The sequence below is a fragment of the Bacillus rossius genome, chromosome 12 (genome assembly GCF_032445375.1).
Source record: "Bacillus rossius redtenbacheri isolate Brsri chromosome 12, Brsri_v3, whole genome shotgun sequence".
Taxonomy (NCBI): Eukaryota; Metazoa; Arthropoda; class Insecta; order Phasmatodea; family Bacillidae; genus Bacillus; species Bacillus rossius.
The window spans coordinates 31,013,872-31,033,383 of record NC_086339.1 but is presented as its reverse complement, the minus strand read 5'-3'; the positions used below and the strand labels follow the sequence as shown (position 1 = coordinate 31,033,383).

At 44.8% G+C, this 19,512-nt stretch overlaps 1 protein-coding gene across 7 annotated transcripts in view; it reads right to left on the bottom strand.

Moving 5' to 3' along the window:
* Positions 1 to 19,512, bottom strand: part of LOC134537788 (protein unc-13 homolog B) — a 1,087,975-nt gene that overhangs the window by 70,577 nt on the left and 997,886 nt on the right. For all 7 annotated transcript variants that reach the window (XM_063378591.1, XM_063378590.1, XM_063378592.1 and 4 more), the window contains one exon: positions 1,090 to 1,210. In XM_063378591.1, coding sequence (XP_063234661.1) covers positions 1,090 to 1,210 — 121 coding nt within the window. The remainder of the gene's footprint in view (positions 1 to 1,089; positions 1,211 to 19,512) is intronic.

The following is a 19,512-nucleotide window of genomic DNA, read 5'->3' as shown; positions in this document are numbered from 1 at the left end:
TATATATATATATATATATATATATATATATATATATATATATATATATATATATAAAAGCAAGAAAATGTCAGCAATCATAACAATAACAAAATAATGAAGTGTGAAAGACAAACATTTTCTTTCACATTTCCGTTATCATGAACTTGATGGCACTGTAAAATTTCTGCTAAAAAAAACACATAAGGGCACACAACAATGCATTTTATTTTTCTGAAATTAAACATATAGTTCACAAATAATACAAATCAGCTGCAGTTTACACTGCATCTGCATTCTTCAATATCTGGTTACTTTTGAGTTGCTTTTCCTAATACTTGTTACTAATCTTATTATTGATTATTGAGCTATGTTCTTTGTAGTAATTAAAAATACTAATTGTGAGACAGCAAAACTTTTCAGGGGGAAATTTTTGTTATAAAACTAAATGGCAAAATCCAATTATGTTTTATTTAATAAATATCACTGTGTTGCTACAGACAAACTATTTTAAACGTAATGCAGTTACTAAAAATCCAGACTCTTTGAGGAAATATATTGTTTATTCCTAGGTGTGTACATGATCCATATTCAATTCCTAACAAAACCATTCTGATTTCCCTTTCCTAGCGATCTCTCCAGGAAAATGCTGGGATCATTCCTTGCTGTAGACCGGGGCCGATTCCTTCACCTATGAATCTTATGTGTGTCGTTATGTTACCCTCTCTTATGACCTCCCTGTCGATCAGGGGCGGCTCCAAGAAGACCCTTCGGGAAGGGGTATATTGTACAAATGAATGATGCAGTGGCAAAAAATTACATTAAATAAGTCAGAGATTGGCCTCAGAATATTTACAAATTCATGGTCTCAAATACTGAACCTAAATATTTCCATACAACTTTTGATGAAAGAAAAAATAATTCATAAAATAAAGTACATGAGTAAACATAAATATATGCTCCAAAATTAAAATAAAATAAATTTTGGGCTCGGAATGTGCTACAGCGGTGCTTGCTGTCAATCACAAATGAAAAAAAAATAATTAAATAAATTAGTGTACGGGAAGGCATTGTAGCTGAGAGACATTATCTTCTAGTGGACTGTCTTACCTGATGAGCTCGAAGATCTCCGGCTTTTCTCGCTCTCGCTGCTTCATCCTTTCCTTCATTGCGGTGATGATGCTGTTTGCCTTGTCCTCCGCCCCGTGTTTCGAACTCTTCTCAGCCGCCCCTGTCGAAAGAAAGTTACAAAGTTGCTGTGGTTAGCAACAGACAAACAGCAGCAAGTTAATTGATTGTATACCAGGTGCTTAACGATCCAGAAGCGGGAGGGGGGGGGGGCCACTAGGGGTTATCACCCCATCATCCCAACCAAGAGCCACAATCATAAAAAAGTTACAGACTACAAGGTATGTATAAAAAGTAAAATCAATTATAAAAAGCTTGCTAATTCAAACCTCCATTCTGCACAATTAGGCCTATTTAATTTAATGTCAGGGGGTCTGTGCGTTTTTAATGATTATGGATGTTCATCGTTAAAACTTGGGCACGTGGACCCAGCTGAGAATCTGAATTCCAGGGCCGTGACGTGACCTCAGTGGGTACTAGGCTCGATTCTTCCCCCAGTACGTCCGACCATGGACACCCATCCTCTCTCAGCGGCAGGAACGCTACTTACAAATGATAGTTGGTAATTACGTGGGCTCATATGGTCCAGTCTCTCGATGGTACACCCGGGGTCGCTCGAAAGTAGACGGCCAGTATTCTTGTAAGATTAGATTTATTTGCCATAATCCTTACACAGAAGTATTAAAATAAAATGTTAAAAAGAAAGTTACTATGGATAAAAAGCCAACTGCAAGTAATTGTTTAAAGTGTGGTCCAGGGCACCACATGACCTGGACTGGAAAAAGCAGTTTGTCGATGATGTCAAAATGATGACATTTTGTACCATCCGAAGTAGGTCGCAAGAATAATAAAAAAAAAGTTTAGAACTACTTAAGCGGACGGCGGATCAGTTCAGCAAACAGCAAGTCCTCAAGTACGACGATCTAGCGAGACTGTGGCAGTGGTCATGGCGTCATGGCCGCATGGAAGTACTATCTCAAATAACCGTTAGGTCCTATTTAGTGTTGGGTCAAATCCCAATTTTGTTGAATCCGAATCTAGGTCTCAAGGGTCCAAAATAATATGATGTATAGGAAATGAATAGTATTAAATATGGTGTTGAAACATTTAACCATTTAAATGTTTTATGCATGAACTAATATTCCAGAATCAATACATATTGTAATCTTTTTTATATACTTACATTTTAAAAGTTCAATATTTTGGGGAATGGTAACAGGGTACTATGAAGAAAAATATTGACCTTTTAAACTTCAGAGATTATCAGTTTTTTTTTTAAATTTACTTTATTCCTTCTATTAATTTTTTTTAGCCTTTTTCTTTAACTATCGAATCCTTCAAATACTAAGGATTTGGTGGTATTTGAGGATCTGAGAATTTGATTGGCCCATCCCTAGTCCTATTTGATAAAATGCCGTGACCACAACAATATAAATCTTTCAATATTTTGCTGATTAAATTATAAATACTTGGAACTAAAAAAATATTACTTACATATACATATTAACTAAACTGCTCAAATGAGGGCACGTTCCTGAAATTTTTTCACATAGCGCTGCTATATTGTGCTAATAACCTGAGAAACAGACAACTGGGCTGTGAAAAAAATAAAAAGTTAAAATTAACAATTATGCTAGTAATTAGACAATTAAATAATATTAGTAGGGTATGTGGCACAAGCTTTACGCATGCCTCATGCAGTGGTGGAGTGAAACACATGCAAATCGGGCTTAAGGGAGAGCGTAGTCCTGGTTGACGACAAATCTACATAGGACTATACGACCAATAAGTAAGTGGCGGCATGCCATTATACACCATTAAACAGACTGGTTTAAGATCTATGAGCTGTGTTCCTATCCTCTGCGCAGGGCTATCGAGAGAGAAAAAAGGACCCAGGGAGCTAATAAATTTTTTGATCTTCCTCCCTATTAATTAATGTACAACTTTTCAAACACCAAAATTAAAAAAAATATATATATTATTGTAAATATTACTGTGGACATAGCTGTAAATGTGATATGTACATATTTCATTACTTGTAAGGTTTTCTATGAATTATATTTTTATTTTTCTTCCTATCAGGGTAAACACTAGCAGTTAAATAATCAGCAGGAATCTCAACCAGGGGCCTGCTGGTGCCTCTCCTCCCCCAACCCCCTTGGCAGCCATGACTTTTGTGTGTAATAAGTGGGGGGCACAGATGGGCACTGAGAAATCTGTAGCACTGACATAAACACGTGTTACTGAATCTGAATCCACACAGCAAGTTAAGTTATGAATGAAAAAAAACCCAAAATAATATTGATGATAATTCTGTAACTACCTAGGCAGGTAGGTACTTACTTAAATAAAAGGGCATTCATAAGAGAATTTTTATCGTTCTAGAAGAGAATTCTTATGATTCCCATTATGAGTAGAGAACGTGTGGAATACACACCTGTCAACTTGTAGCATTCTATGCATTATTTTAAATAATAAACTTAACAGGGAATGTCAAGGTAAAAATAATTTGGTGGATAGACAGTGATGCAGGTTTAGGAGTAAAAATAATTGGAAATAAAAAGCAACATCCAATAAAAATTCCCAGAATTTCAGCCTTTTTTGTCTCAAGAATGCCCCAAGTTTTGTAATATTGAGGGTACCTAACTTTCTACATACAGTACATGGGCCATTCTTAAAAAAATAAATAAAAATAAAAATAAATCACTTAATAAACAAATAAAATTACAAAAATAGTTTTTTTTGAGTACCATTTGTCCTTTTGACGTCCCTCTGCCTAGGGTCCCTAATTTCCTGTTTGCGAAAATGTCCTGTTTTGCCCATGTAGCTCTCGTCGGTGAGGGGTGAGTTCAGGCCAACGTGGCCGGGACCGGAAAATACGGGACCTGGAGGGAATTTTAGGTGAGAAGGAAGAACGGTAGGCAGCTCCAAGGATAACTCTGTAATGTCCGTTTCCACGAGCCTCTTTTATTTTCGCATAGAGAACCTGCCGCAGCCTGGCCGGCACGTCGCGGAACGAGCGCCCTCCCCGCCGCGACCCGGACTCCCGGAAATAAGCCTCGTCTTAATAATGCGTCCCGAAACGAATAGGGGAGGTAACCCCGTAGCTAGTGGTTCCGGTTACAATTGTTCTGTATTGATGTACAGCGCGTACGCGGCCCGTCACGTAAGAGAAATAAGGTCCTATGAATGCTCGTACTGACTGAGTGGTTCGGCGGTCCGGAGATGCGTTTACACGGCCTATGACGTAGGCTGGAGAAGTCCCGGAAAAACTCATAAGATTGAATACGTTCAGCGATGCAACGAATGCAGCTCAGCTGCAGAGACGACCCGTGACGTTTCACTGTCGGCGAACTTCGAGATCAGAAAACACGCCTCACGAGCAGCGCGGAGCGGAGCGCACGTCTGCTCGCGGTCGCGTGCTGTTCATCACTGCCGTCCCCCGCCCGCTAGCAGGCCGAGGCCCGCGGGCCGCGGGGGAGGGGAGGGGAAATCGGCCGGCGTGGGAGAGGCCCGCCCCGCGATGCGCCAGGCTGCGATTACATTACTAACATGGCATAAGCACTTGAGAAAAATCACAGAATTATTAAAAACATGGCGAGTAATTAATTAAGAAAAACGAAATTACACATGAATTAATTAGTTACGTTACAAAATATACACAATTGTGGAGGCTAGTGGCCATTTAAAAATACATAATAAGCATAATTATTTACAACACAAAAGAAGCCCACTGGCATGCTAGGGCATAGGCGTGCGCACGGTAGGTGCCACAGGTGCCTTGGCACCACCATTAGGGTTAACGTTATTTTGTTTTTTACAAGCAGAAATAATACATACTTACAAAAATCCGTATTATTTCCACAAAAAAAATGTTTTCCAATCGTGTCGAGTTACAGATATGTGCTCATAACACTATCAGTATATCATTTATCAATCTAACCAACTATGCACACGGAAACAAGCCAGGTGCAATTACTTGTGTTGTACACGCGGGCCGCGGCTACGAAACTTCTGAAATGTAAATACTTCTCATAGTCAGGGGTGCCCACAAGGGGGGGGTAACGACGCAGACTGCGTCATTAAAATTTCAGGGGGGGGGGGGGGGGGGGGTGGTTAAAAGACGAGAAAAATGTATATATTATTTGCGTAATTATAGGTTCTAATGTGAAAATACGTTTATGGTGCTTTGATAATTGAAAGGGATCTTGTAAATCAAATTGGCAACCCCGCACTTTCCTCAACAAAAGCAGTTTGCCATATGTCGGTTCAGGATGGAAATATTACCTGATATGATCAAAATTATTATTAGAAAATCAGTTTTAATTAATGCAAAATGTGATAAAATATAATACTAAAAAGTATAATATTATAAAATAATTGAGTAAATCATTGAGAAAAAGGCATAAAAAATTTCGGTGGGGGGGGGGGGGCGGCATCATTAGGTTAGGGGGGGTGAGTCATAGTGTTTGGGGGGGGGGGGGGGGGTGGGCACCTCTGTCATAGTTCTCCTCGAATGACATGGAATACACGTTCGGTGTCCACTGTTCACTCCACTCGGCAGGCGCACGGAATAATAGCCGCCGTCCACCAGGATTTATTTTAAAAAAAGAGAGTTTAGTTAGTTAAAAGGATAGGCTTACTCGATGACTTATATGCAGTCGCCGACAAAACATTTTTGTTGTATTCCAAAAGTTAAAACTTTTGCCCACTCTTATTTTTGTATTTTTATTATTTTAATATTTTACATGTTTAAGATATGTTACAAAAACTCCCTTGATTTGTTGATTTTAAAACTTAACATTTTAGAATGTTTTTTCTAGCATTTATTTGGCGTCTTCAGAAAACATGTAAGTACGGTTTTTCAAAGCCACCAGCATGAATTCCGTGCAAACAATTTGTGCAGTTTACTTTATGGCTCAACAAAGCTTGAAACTGTAAATAGTTTAGTAGTTTTCCTGGTGATTATAACGTTCAAAGCCATAGTTCCTCATAAAAAATGTTAAAATTTTTACATCTGTGCATTTAATGTTTTTGTTCGGAAACACCTTAAATAGCACCATTTTGCTCTTTCAAATCCAAATTTTTCCGGGGGAGGACCCCCGGACCCCCCGCTTTAGGCTCGGGGTCCGTGAATGACAGGGCTATTGTGTAATCTGGCACCACCAATACTGAAGTCCTGCGCACGCCTATGTGCTAGGGCGCACGCGGGTGCGTCCCTGTCCGTAGCACTTCACAGACGGTGCACTGGGGGGACAAACCTCCCTTAGGACCACGTCGGTGGACAGGTACGGCCTCTGCATCTGGGAGGGTACGACGACTGTCGTCACTTTATTACATATTTAAATGTCACTAATCTAACCTATCCAAACGTCCATATTACAATATTTTAAGTGATGCTAACCTAACTGTTCCCATCTTTTACAAAATTTTAAATGTTAAAAAAGTTTCAACATTTTTAAAGCATTTTAATGTAGTAACTGTTCAAAATGGTTAACTATCTTCAAACTATTGATTTACAGAATCATCCAATTTAATGAAAGGAACTCTAACCTATAACTTTCTGAAGTTTATACAAATTTTCTTTTGGAAGAGCACCTATTATAGAAAATTCCCCTATTATGACATGGACTGTACGACAGATATATGTATTCATTTAATCAAGGTAACTACCATAATCTGTAGGATTGCCGAATAATTCAATGTAACCATTAATGTACATCGGAACAGATCCATTAAGCACCAACAAACCCAAAATTAAATCAAATCTATTTTTTTCTGCAAATTTCTAACTATCACGAAACGCCTAAATTATTTTTCTTTCACCGTGGAATGCACAATAGATATAGTGTAAACAAAATTGCGTGTATTTCCCATTTTCCCGACATTTTCCCAACTACTGATTTGCCCCTTCGGTATGCCCAACTTCAACATATAAATGTATAGTGCGCAATATTTGCAATTATGTACATTGCGTACCAGAATATTAGAATCTCTGTTACAATAGTTCAAAATAGAAAATTAGTATTTATAGATTGCGGAATATTACAGAGATTCGGGAAATTTATAGATGGAGCATGAGGTCACTCAAAAGGGAAGGTGGATTTCAGAGTACTACATGTTAAATTGTAGAAAAATTTCAACTTACAACTTACATCAATTCATTTGATTTATGAAGATTTGTTCTGGACTTTTAATATATATGAACGTAAAAATCAGTAATAATTTTTTTTAAAAACAGCTTAATTACAGTTGTTAATAAAAGCAGGTTAGAACCTCGATTACAAATATAAATAAACGTCCGCCATACTGGTATGTGACAATCAATGAAACAAAAATGGGGAAAAAAAGTTCCACACTTGACTGGCTAATGTAAATATGTATTCTTTCCCAATCTTTGGAAATATTTGACGTCGACCCAAGTGCCGACCCAGCTCTCGCAGCCCGTTATGCCGCGCCAACGCCTTCTCCTGCCCTGTGTTGCGTGTGCGCCGATGTGCAGTGCGACTAGATAAGGGGGGGGGGGGGGGGGGGAGATTCGCACGCTAGAGGAAGTTTAATGTAAAATACATAAGAAATATTCTTATTTGTAAATTGTTTATATTATTATTTGAAGGGTCGTGTATTCTTTATTGTAAATAGTTTATTGTATTGTATGAAATGTTATGTAGAATAAGTTCTCACGTGTTCACCGGGCACCAAGGCCATGGCTTCCGCCTGTGACCAATCAGCGTGTTCCGCGGGCTCGCGAGGAGGGGTGGGACGTGGGCGCTGGGTCGCGCGAGGCGGGGAGGGAGGCAGTCGGCAGCTGGACTCAGGAGGCAACAGACGTGTCTACGAGAGCTCTCCGAGACGGTGAGAACGGGCGCGGTGTCTCGCTGCAGTTCATGCATTGCCGAGAGGAAGTGATTCCTCTGTCACAGTCGTGCGGTCATTTAGGTGTGTCATTGTGTCATTCAGTCGCGGCGTACAGTCAGTCACTTCTTTCGCGTGCGTGTTTTCTCCGGTAGTTTACGGGTCGCGGAGTTCTGTTGCGGACTGGATTTTTCGCCTTTGTTTACACGGTAATTTCCGGGTCTTGCTCCTCACGAACGGGAGATCACTCATTTTCCCATACAGCAACAGTGCGCGGAACCGGGCTCCGCCCTACAGGATCGGTCACAGGCGGGAACGTAGCAGCTTCTTGTAAAGGGTTTGATTTTCCGTATATAAAGAACCTAGAAACTGTCTTTGAGTGTATCAATTGCTATCCTGGTGACTTAGTCCCTGGGCCACGCAGCCCGAACCCCTCTCTACCGAACACTGAGTAGCCGGCAAAATACTATCATTCAGGGGCTAGTCGGCCAGGCGACGACAAGTGTCGCCCAACTTGGTGGCCTATCAAACATTTTAAAATTTTCAAACTTTCAAACTTTTTAAATATTCAAAAGTTAAAATTTTTCAAAGTTTCAAAAATTTTCAAATTTGGGTAAATCTGGTAAAGACAGTGAAAGTGCAGGTCACGTACGCCACGGGACAGGAAGGAAGGCGCGCAGGTGCAGAGGAAGTCGGCGCGATGGAGCGGCGCGACAGAGCGGCGCGGAGCGCAAGATAACGAGTCGGCTTGTATTACGGCGCGTCTCACGCCGGGATCGGTTGAGCGATAAGGTGGCGGAGATACCGCGTAACTTCAGCCGGGAGGGAAAGTGTCAGGCGAGCCTGGAACGCGGAGATAACAACCGTGAAAAGGAGAACATGTTATCGGCGGCATGGAACACGGGAAACACGTGTGCGTGGTGTGACTTAAAGTATCCAGTGACGAGTGACATGAGAGGGGAGACAGAGGAGACGTGTCGGTGTCCATGGGGCACGGCGGTGAAGGGGGAGGCTCCCGAGGCGAGTGACGGACAGTTCGCGGGCAGTGCCAGGGACAGTGTGACGCGTGGGGACAACTACGGACAACTGCCAGTTGCCATGCGCCTTGTACCGGACTCGACATCATTACCAGAGTTTGCCAGGGAACCACATTAGAATCCTAGGGCATTCGCCAGGGTGTGCAAAGCCAGGCTGCGACACGTGTCAAAGGACAACTGGGTGGACAATGTGTGTGGACAGCTACGAGGCGGGGCATGGATGTGGTGGACGGACACGGGAAGCTACGTAATAGAGTGGGAGGAGTTCGTAAAATTGTTTGGGAGACGTTTCGATGGGCAGTCAGCACGAGTCAGTTGTCAACAGATGTTGTACAGTGAGAGACAGGCCGAGGGCGAGGGCGTAGAAGCTTTTATTCATAAGAAGGTGCATCTTTACCACCGCCTGGATCCAGAGGGCTCTACTAGTGTTATTATGCCAGTGATTTGTGAACTCTTATTGGCGGACTTGAGGCCATTTATGCGAGGTGCCACGGGACTGGACTTGTCGGAAATCGTGGAAAGGGTGCGTGAGGTGGAAGCAGATGTACAGGCGAGTAGACTCGGAAGTGGACATCAGAGGACCCGCCGCGAACCACGAGCGGCGAACGTAGTAACACCGGAGGACGCTTTGGCAGTAGTCCCGTACCAGACACCGACCAGCAGCCGCGGTGCGTGGACGCCGACGACACCTAGACCAGGAACAGCAGCCAGGGGGGACGAACCACGGGCGAACTGGGAACAACGAGGAGGCCGACCACCTCGCTGCCAGTACTGCCGCAGCACAGAATACCATTGGCATAGGGAGTGCCCCACTCGTGCAGCCGTGTGGGCCAAGATGGAGCAGGAGGGACACAGTCCGGGAAACTCCCAGTAGGGGGCAGTGACACAGCCGGCCACTGTCCCCGGGACTCCCGCCCGGCGGATCAACAGAGAGACAACACGGCGCTGACTGGATGTGACCGGGGCCTGGGCGACCCGCCCCTAATACGCCCCAGTTCCCTGACGAGGAGCGGCATGCGGACAACAGTACACCTGGCCAAGACACTACCGACAGCACCACTGTCCCCGCCAACCAACTTGGCGTGGATGGCTGTGGCAGACACCCCGCGCAGCAGCAGCAACGCAGCAAGGGCCACTGCCCCCCACGCCACGTCACCTGGCGACGTCCAGGCCCTATCAGTGGCAGCAGCAGTGCAAGCGGCGCGCGAGGCAGAGCCAGCCAGCCTGGGCAGGCTGGGCAGCACTTCTGCGAGTGCCTGTCCGCCTGAATGGGCTACCCATCCACGCCCTGGTGGACACGGCGGCTACCCATTCCTACGTCGCAGCTCACCTGGTGGAGGAGGGGAGCTGTCAGCCGGAGCGGGAAGAAGTCCTGCTAGCAACGGAGGGAGCCTGCGTGCCCACGTCTGGGCGCGCCCAGGTAAACATCGAGATATGTGACCAGTGCAGTCGGACCACCTGTCTAGTGATGCGGAACTTACGGGAGGACGTGATCTTAGGCCTCCCGTGGCTGATCCAGGAGGAGGCGAGCATCGACGTCAGTGAGGGTAAGCTACATGTGGGAAGGCAGGGCCGCAGAACGGTGTACTGCGTCGGCCGCCCACAAACCCCAGTTCCCCACACACCTATCAGACTCGCGGAAATCCGCAATGAGGTTCCACAGGAGTACCAGGAGCTGTTCGAGGACGTGCTAGCCCAGCAGCCGGGGGTATTCGCCACCACTGATTTGCTGAGGCGGACCACGGTAGCGGAACATAGTATTCCAACCAAACCACACACCCCGATTTTTGTCAAACCTCATGGCTTTGGAACCAAGGAACGACAGGTCATTCAGGAGCAGATTGATGAAATGCTCCAGAACGGCATTATCGAGCCTAGCGAGGGGCCCTATAACAGCCGGGTCGTCATGGCACGGAAAAAGGATGGGATATTGAGGTTTTGTGTTAATTTTAAAGCCATAAATTCTGTCACCATTCCGGCCCCACCTCCGTTAATAAATATCACAGACGCTCTGGCGGGTCTTGGCGATGCCATCATCTTTTCATCCCTCGATTTGAAGTCGGGATATTGGCAAGTGCCTCTCCGCCCAGCAGACCGCCCAAAGACAGCCTTCACTGCTTCCGACGGCCGCAGGTTCCAGTTCTGCGTCATGCCGTTCGGGCTGATGGATGCCCCCGCGATGTTCCAGGCCATGATGGTCCGCGTCCTGGACGGGTTCGTTGGCAAGTTTGTCACGGCCTACCTGGACGACGTGATCATCTGGTCACGAACGTGGGGGGACCATGCACATCACTTGGCCATGGTCCTCGAGCGGCTGGTGAGGCATGGGCTGATCTGCGCACCGCACAAGTGCCATCTGGGGGCGAGGGAGCTTCAGTTTTTGGGACACCTGGTCAACACGGAGGGGTGCAGGCCTCTCCCAGAGCATCTTGACCTGATCGCCATGAAACAAGCCCCCCGAACGAGGAAGCAGCTGCAGCGGCTGCTAGGTCTGCTTAACTGGTTAAGGACTTTCATTCCCTATTTTGCCTCAGTCACAGCCCCTATGACAGACTTGTTATCGCCCAAGACTTGAAGTGGTCGGTGCGCGTCATTTGAACTTCGCGCCGCGCGGCGGACTTCGGCGCTCCTTCCCTTCCTACTTTCCCCCCCCCCCTCTCTGCGTCTAGTGCTGTGTCTGATTTCCCCTCGTGAGGTGTCCGCGCATGCGCGTGGCGCCCTCTTTCTTACTTAAAACTAGATGTATTGCCTTGAAAGTTCTTCTTGTTCGTTAGCACACAGTCGGTGCTGGTCGTGCGGTGCTGATTTAAGCATGTAGTCAGTTAATTGCTTTAGAGAGAGAGAGTGACAGCGGGGAGAATGCACGTAAGTGTTTTGTAAGGTGGTGACCCTTACAGTCATGTAATCGGTACTTGGTAATAGCTGTACTATAAATTCTTATTTCGGCCGTCACCTTCCAAATTCTATTTGGCATCTCTTTTTTTTTACCTTGCTCGTTTTTGTGTTAATACCACGTATAGTTTGTTTGACGTTTCTCCCCGTCATGTCTTCACTCTTGTTTTTACGTAATGTATTTAATGTATTAATTTGTGAGTTTTCTTTTTATATCATGCTTTATCATGCTTTACAGTAAGCTTTATACCACCTAGTGTAGGTTAGGCCGCGTCGCCTGCATGTTCATTTAACGTTTTTTTTTGTATTCTCTAATGAGGCATTTGACTGTGTTTACGACATTCATTATCCCTGTGTGTAAGCGTTAACTTAATTGTAAAATTTTCTATCCATCAAGTATCTATCAAATTTCTATCATGTATTCTATCAAGTATTTAATCTTAAAGAGAACATAGATATGCGTTCACGTATTTTGCCGTGGCATTTGTACCGCTGCTTTTTCTTGCTATCAGTATTAATAAATACTCAGTATTACAATTGTATGTGAAAGAATGATGAATTTGTACAAGGATTTACGTGAGGCTTTTGCCCAGGATTAAACGAAATGTATTAATTTCATTACTTGCTAATTTAACCTTTGCATCCATCCTTGGCTATAATTTATTAGATTACCCTTTTGAACACTGTTTACTCAGCTTAATTTATTTTAGTTTTTTAAGGATAGTGCTACACGCAGTTGAAGGTTCACGTGAATGTACATCACCTGTTGACACTTTCCTATGAAGCTCACGGAAGCCTTCAACTGCGCAACTCTGCTCTGTTATGCTGAGCACTAAAGTGTTTGTTTTTCTCTTTTGTCTTGCATGCACCATGGGGTCACCGGTCACGGGATGGGTGTATCGTCTGCGCCGTGACGAGCTGGTTCAAATCCTCTCCGAGGAGGGCGTTTCCTTCGAGGAGGGCGCTACTTTTGCTGTTTTGAGGAGCCTACTCGTCCAGCATGTTCGTAACTCCTGGGAGTCGGCGGATGAGGTACCGTCTCGGCAGTTCCCACCCCCTTCTGGCCCCGCCTTGAACTCAAAATTTAATTCAAAAATATTTTTTTCCAACCTCAAGCTTCTTCCTCGGCTTGATAGCTGCGAGCCACGAGCTGTTTTGGATTTTTTAAGCGCGGCATCACGTCTTGAAGGGCTGAAATTAGTTAGTGAGGCAGAATTGTTAAAGGCCCTGCTGAGTCTCTGTGGAGCCACATTACTGCAATTACTTACTGATGCAATTACTCAGAATCTTTCTTTTGCTCAGTTCAAGAGCTCAGTTTTGCAATTTGCCTGTCCTCCACGTGTACTTGAGAGCTGTAAACGGGACTTAGTATTTAGGTTTCAATTGCCTAACGAGCCCACTCTTCAGTTTATTAATTCCGTGGCCAATTATGCCGCCGTTCTTAATTTAAACCTCACAGAAACTGAGTTAGTTCAAACTATATTAGGGAATGTCTCTCCGCTTGTGCTTCAACATAGCGCCATGCTTAGTCCTCCTACAACTTTGAATGCTTTACGCAAGTGGAGCTCTGAAATGGAGAATCGCTTGCTTGCAGTTAGAAAATATAAGGAGGAATTCCCCATTTCATCTACATCGCGGTTTTATAAGCCCAAAAACTTAGAATTTCAGCCTCCTGTGAATGTTTATTCTCAGTCCGCTCGTGCTACGCGCGCGCCGCAGCTCGTTGATTGTGCGGTTAGTGTAACCGAGCCCCTTGTCGGCTCCGGCCGCGCTACCGACAGGCGCCCCCCTCCCACTAATGCGCCTGGCCTTAAGGCCAGCCGGTCTAGGTGTGCCAACTGCGGAAAGTTCGGTCACGCGGTGTCTGAGTGCACGCAGCCCGCTGTGAGCCGCGATTTACGCAAATGCTTTAGGTGCAACCGCGCAGGGCACTATAGGAATCAGTGTCCGGGAAACGGGCCCCGATCGGGCGTATGAGCGGTCGCCGCGATCGTCGTCAGAGAAAAGCCGCCTTTCATAAATTTTACAATTTTGTTCATGTTAATTTGTTTAGTGATATTGTTCCGGCTTTAGTAGATTCCGGAGCCACTCGTTCTTTGTTGTATGCTGATTTTTTTGATTCCTTATGTAATAAATTTCCTGCATTGCAGAGCCGTGTGACTACGTGCCCTGACATCATTATTTGTGTAGCTAACGGAGAAGTAGTACGCGCTAACATGACAGTTGAGCTTCACATTAAAATTGCCGGATTTTCCTGGAACTGGCATTTTTACGTTATTCCTGGTTTGTGTCATTCACTTATCCTTGGTCTATATTTTCTGGGGAAAACTCGTTGTTTGATTGACGTGGCTAATCAGCATCTTGTTTTTGGCTTTCACCCTTCATTAAAAATTAAATTAATTCTGCAGAATGCCGCCCCTGAAGTCATGTCTTGTCCTGACACGAGTGACGTGACCTTCAGAGACTCTCTGATTTCGGACGTTTTTAGTCGTTATCCTGACGTAATAAACAGTCGTATAGGTAGGTGTGATGTATTGCCCTACAAGTTTTATTTAAAGGATCGCACGCCTGTTAAGGCCAAAGGCCACAGAGTATCACCCCCTAAACTACAAAAAATGAAGATTATTGTCGATCGCCTCATGGAAGCTGGGGTCATTGCCCCATCTATTTCTGATTTTAGCTCGCCTACTTTTCTAGTTCCTAAAAAGGAGGCTGGAGAATTTCGCTTGGTTCACAACTTCAAATCTCTAAACGATAAGGTCATTCAGGACTCTTACGAATTACCGACGGTAGAGAGCGCTCTACAACACCTAGGAGAGGCAGCCATTTTTTCCGTCATCGATTTGAACGCCAGTTTCCATCAAATCCTCTTGCACCCTGATTGTTGTAAATACACCGCATTTTCTACCCCTTGGGGACAATTTCAGTTTAATAGGGTGCCCATGGGAGTTTCATTTGGTAGTCAGGCCATGAGCTGCGTGCTGGACCATATTCTTTCTGATTTAAAGTATACATTTGTCTTTAACTATATTGATGATATTATTGTTTATAGCACTAGCTTAGAAGAGCACAAACAACATCTAACTCAGGTGTTTGACCGTCTTCGAGCGGCTGGGTTAACTGTTAATCCTGACAAACTTCGTTTGGCCCAGGACCATGTTAAGTTCCTTGGTTACATTATTTCTAAGGGAAAGCTCATTATGGACCCTGACAAGGTTTTACCCATAGTTAATTTTCCGCCCCCTAAAAACGTCAAGGGAATTCAGAGATTCCTAGGCATGACAGGTTACTATGCACGCTTTATACCGGACTATGCTGCGGTCTGTGGTCCGTTGAATAAGCTGCGCAAGAAAAACACAGCCTTTGAATGGGGTGACGCACAACAGAAAGCCTTTGATAATCTTAAGGCCCTTGTCTCTTCTCCTCCCGTTTTGATCCTTCCGGATTTTCAGCGTAGGTTCGCACTTCAGGTCGATGCGTCTAGCATTGCTCTAGGAGCCATCCTGGGTCACCTCGAAAATGATAGATTACGTCCCATAGCTTATGCTAGCCGATCGTTGACAGACGGAGAAAGGCGTCTCGGCGTGTATGAGAAGGAGGCGCTTGCATGCTTGTTCGGCGTTGAGAAGTTCGCCTCGTACCTGGACTGTCAGGAATTTGACCTGTACACTGACAATCAGGCACTTAGCTGGTTATTTAACCACCCTAACCAGCTAGGAAAATTAGGGCGCTGGGTGTTACGGCTGTCCCGTTTTAACTTTAAGCTACACCATCTTAAGGGTAGTGACAATGTGGTAGCGGACACGTTGTCACGGATGTTTACCCCTGAGGAGTTTGACACCAGTGCCTTGCCAGTATCCTGTTCTGAGCCAATTAGTGCCGTGGTGTGCAAGGTTTTCCCAGTCTTTTCTTAGTATCCGTGATTGTCAGAAGGATGACCCGCTGTGCGTTCACATACGTAGGGATTTGCATCATGGCACTGTTACGCCCTACATAGAGGAACAAGGTGTAATTTATTACACAGGGAAGTCAGGCAAGCAGAGGAAGGCAGTGGTCCCTGCCTCCCTTCGTCCGATGGTTCTTAAGTACTTTCATGACTCATTGTTGGGTGCTTACTTGGGTATCGAAAAAACGTTCTGCCGCATCAGCGCGCATCTGGCTTGGCCCGAACTACGAGCAGACGTGCGTCACCACGTGAGGTCCTGTGTTGACTGTCAGGTTTCTAAACCCCCGCAACGTGCCAAGGTTGGTCTGTATTGTGCAGATCCCCCGGTTGCTCCATGGCACGTTCTGCATATGGATATTTTTGGGCCCCTTACACGCTCCAAAAAGGGAAATATTTGCATTCTAGTGGTTCTGGATATCTTTTCCAAATTTGTGTTGTTACTCCCCTTAAAAAATATGAAGGCGATTAGTATTGTTAAAGCCTTAAGAGAGCAAGTGTGGAAATATTTTGGTGCTCCTGCTATGATAACCTGTGATAATGCCCGTTACTTCCGGTCTGTATTATTTAAGGATATGTGTTTTGAATGGGCTATTAAACCCATTTACAGTAGTCCCTATTGCCCCCACGGTAATCAGTCTGAACGTGTAAACAAGGTGCTTAAAGCCACTCTTACTGCTTATTACAGGGATGATCAGTCATTGTGGGACAGTGACCTTGAATTCATCAACGTGGCGTTTAATTCTGCTGTCCATATGGTGACAGGATTTCCCCCTTCCATTCCCTTCATGGGCCGTGAGTTGACCCATCCCTTGCTTAACTCCTGGGGACTGCCGCCTCTGGAACTCGCCTCTGACAGTGGTTCCCTGGAGGCCATGCTTGACGATGTGAGTTGTAATCTTAAGAGGGCCCGCGAGGCTGTAGCCGCCTCTTATAATGCTACGCGGAGACCACATGGTTTTGCTGTTAATGACTTGGTTCTCTTAAAGAATTTTAAATTGCCAAAACTGGCTGATAATGCTAATTCAAAATTGATTTCTGCTTTTGTTGGGCCATTCGTGATTGATAAATTTTTGGGAGACAACACGGTCCTATTGCGTAACCCTTCTGGTTCTAGAAAATATAAAAAGGCCCATGTGGGTCAATTAAAGAAATTTCATCAATAATTATTTTTTTTTCTTTTTTTTTAGACTTAGTTTTTTTGTTTTTGTTTGACTGTTCGTGTTTCCTTCTCTTCTTGTTTTTTCCCTTTCCTCCCACCGATGCTCCCGCCACGCCCAGAAGAGGACTTCGCGCCGCAGCGCACCCGACGCTCCTCGCCCTGCCCGAGATACCGTGACCGCAGCTGCCCGCCGGGTTCGTCGTGTCTGCATGGTCACTTGCTTGCTGGGACGTTGGTCGCCGTCACGTCACCGATGAGGAGCGGTGGCATGGAGTCGCCGCCGTCTCCTGCCCGTGAGGGGCCGTGACGCGTGCGGAGACTGACTCTTCTGCAGTGGCTGCTTCGGAGGGCCCTGCCTGCCAGGCGCCGAGCGTGGGCAGGCGGTGGGGACGCCCGCCGTTCTTGCCCTGGGTTCGCGCTGGGTGAAGGCATGCTGTTCCTGCTACTCTGGGATGACGAAGATGCTGTTCGATATTGAATTTATTAGGGACGTCCCGTACTCTAAACTTTCTCTTCAGCGCTGAAGAGTCTTTATTTCAGTGGAAACGCTGAAGAGTCTTTATTTCAGTGGAAACGCTGAAGAGTCTTTATTTCAGTGGAAATGCTGAAGAGTCTTTATTTCAGTGGAAACGCTGAAGACTCTTTATTTCAGTGGATACACTGAGATTCCATACTAGGTGTCTTACACGGAAAATTATTCCAGTCATGAACTCACTTCAAGAAATTGTTATTTAGAAACATTGTTTGTTATTGTATACACATAGAAATGTGTTGAACTCACTTCAAGAAATTGTTATTTAGAATCGTCGTTTGTATTTGTGTACACATAGAAATGTGTTGAACTCACTTCAAGAAATTGTCAGTTAGATACACTTTTGTTATTGTACACACATAGATATTGTGTTGACTTGACATTTGAGTTACTTCAAGAGTGTTGTGACCGGACCTGCAGTTCCAGCTCGTGTCCTTGTGACTTGGTTGGCGAGGCTAGTTGAAGTGGTCGGTGCGCGTCATTTGAACTTCGCGCCGCGCGGCGGACTTCGGCGCTCCTTCCCTTCCTACTTTCCCCCCCCCCCCTCACTGAGTCTAGTGCTGTGTCTGATTTCCCCTCGTGAGGTGTCTGCGCATGCGCGTGGTGCCCTCTTTCTTACTTAAAACTAGATGTATTGCCTTGAAAGTTCTTCTTGTTCGTTAGCACACAGTCAGTGCTGGTCGTGCGGTGCTGATTTAAGCATGTAGTCAGTTAATTGCTTTAGAGAGAGAGTGTGACAGCGGGGAGAATGCACTTAAGTGTTTTGTAAGGTGGTGACCCTTACAGTCATGTAATCGGTACTTGGTAATAGCTGTACTATAAATTCTTATTTCGGCCGTCACCTTCCAAATTCTATTTGGCATCTCTTTTTTTTTACCTTGCTCGTTTTTGTGTTAATACCACGTATAGTTTGTTTGACGTTTCTCCCCGTCATGTCTTCACTCTTGTTTTTACGTAATGTATTTAATGTATTAATTTGTGAGTTTTCTTTTTATATCATGCTTTATCATGCTTTACAGTAAGCTTTATACCACCTAGTGTAGGTTAGGCCGCGTCGCCTGCATGTTCATTTAACGTTTTTTTTTGTATTCTCTAATGAGGCATTTGACTGTGTTTACGACATTCATTATCCCTGTGTGTAAGCGTTAACTTAATTGTAAAATTTTCTATCCATCAAGTATCTATCAAATTTCTATCATGTATTCTATCAAGTATTTAATCTTAAAGAGAACATAGATATGCGTTCACGTATTTTGCCGTGGCATTTGTACCGCTGCTTTTTCTTGCTATCAGTATTAATAAATACTCAGTATTACAATTGTATGTGAAAGAATGATGAATTTGTACAAGGATTTACGTGAGGCTTTTGCCCAGGATTAAACGAAATGTATTAATTTCATTACTTGCTAATTTAACCTTTGCATCCATCCTTGGCTATAATTTATTAGATTACCCTTTTGAACACTGTTTACTCAGCTTAATTTATTTTAGTTTTTTAAGGATAGTGCTACACGCAGTTGAAGGTTCACATGAATGTACTTCACCTGTTGACACTTTCCTATGAAGCTCATGGAAGCCTTCAGACTAAGTATCGCTGGACGGCGGAGGCCGACCACGCCCTGAATACGGTCAAGCGCCTGTTCAGGGAGAGTCATACCCTGGCACGTTTGCGGCCGGACAAGCCCCTGTACTTGCAGACGGACGCAAGTCAGGTCGGTATGGGGGCCGTCCTGTATCAGCTGGGACCCGATGGCGAGCGACGGGTCATTGAGTACGCGAGTGCGAAGTTCGGCCCAGCAGCACGCAGGTATGACGTGAATAAACAAGAGTGCTTGGCCGTGGTGTGGGCGGTAGGCCGCTACCGGCACCATCTAGAGGGGAGATCATTCACATTGCGCACAGATAGTCAGTGCTTAAAGTGGCTTGACACAATGCAGGGAAGGAAGTCTAAGTTCACCAGGTGGGCCATGGCGTTACAAAACTA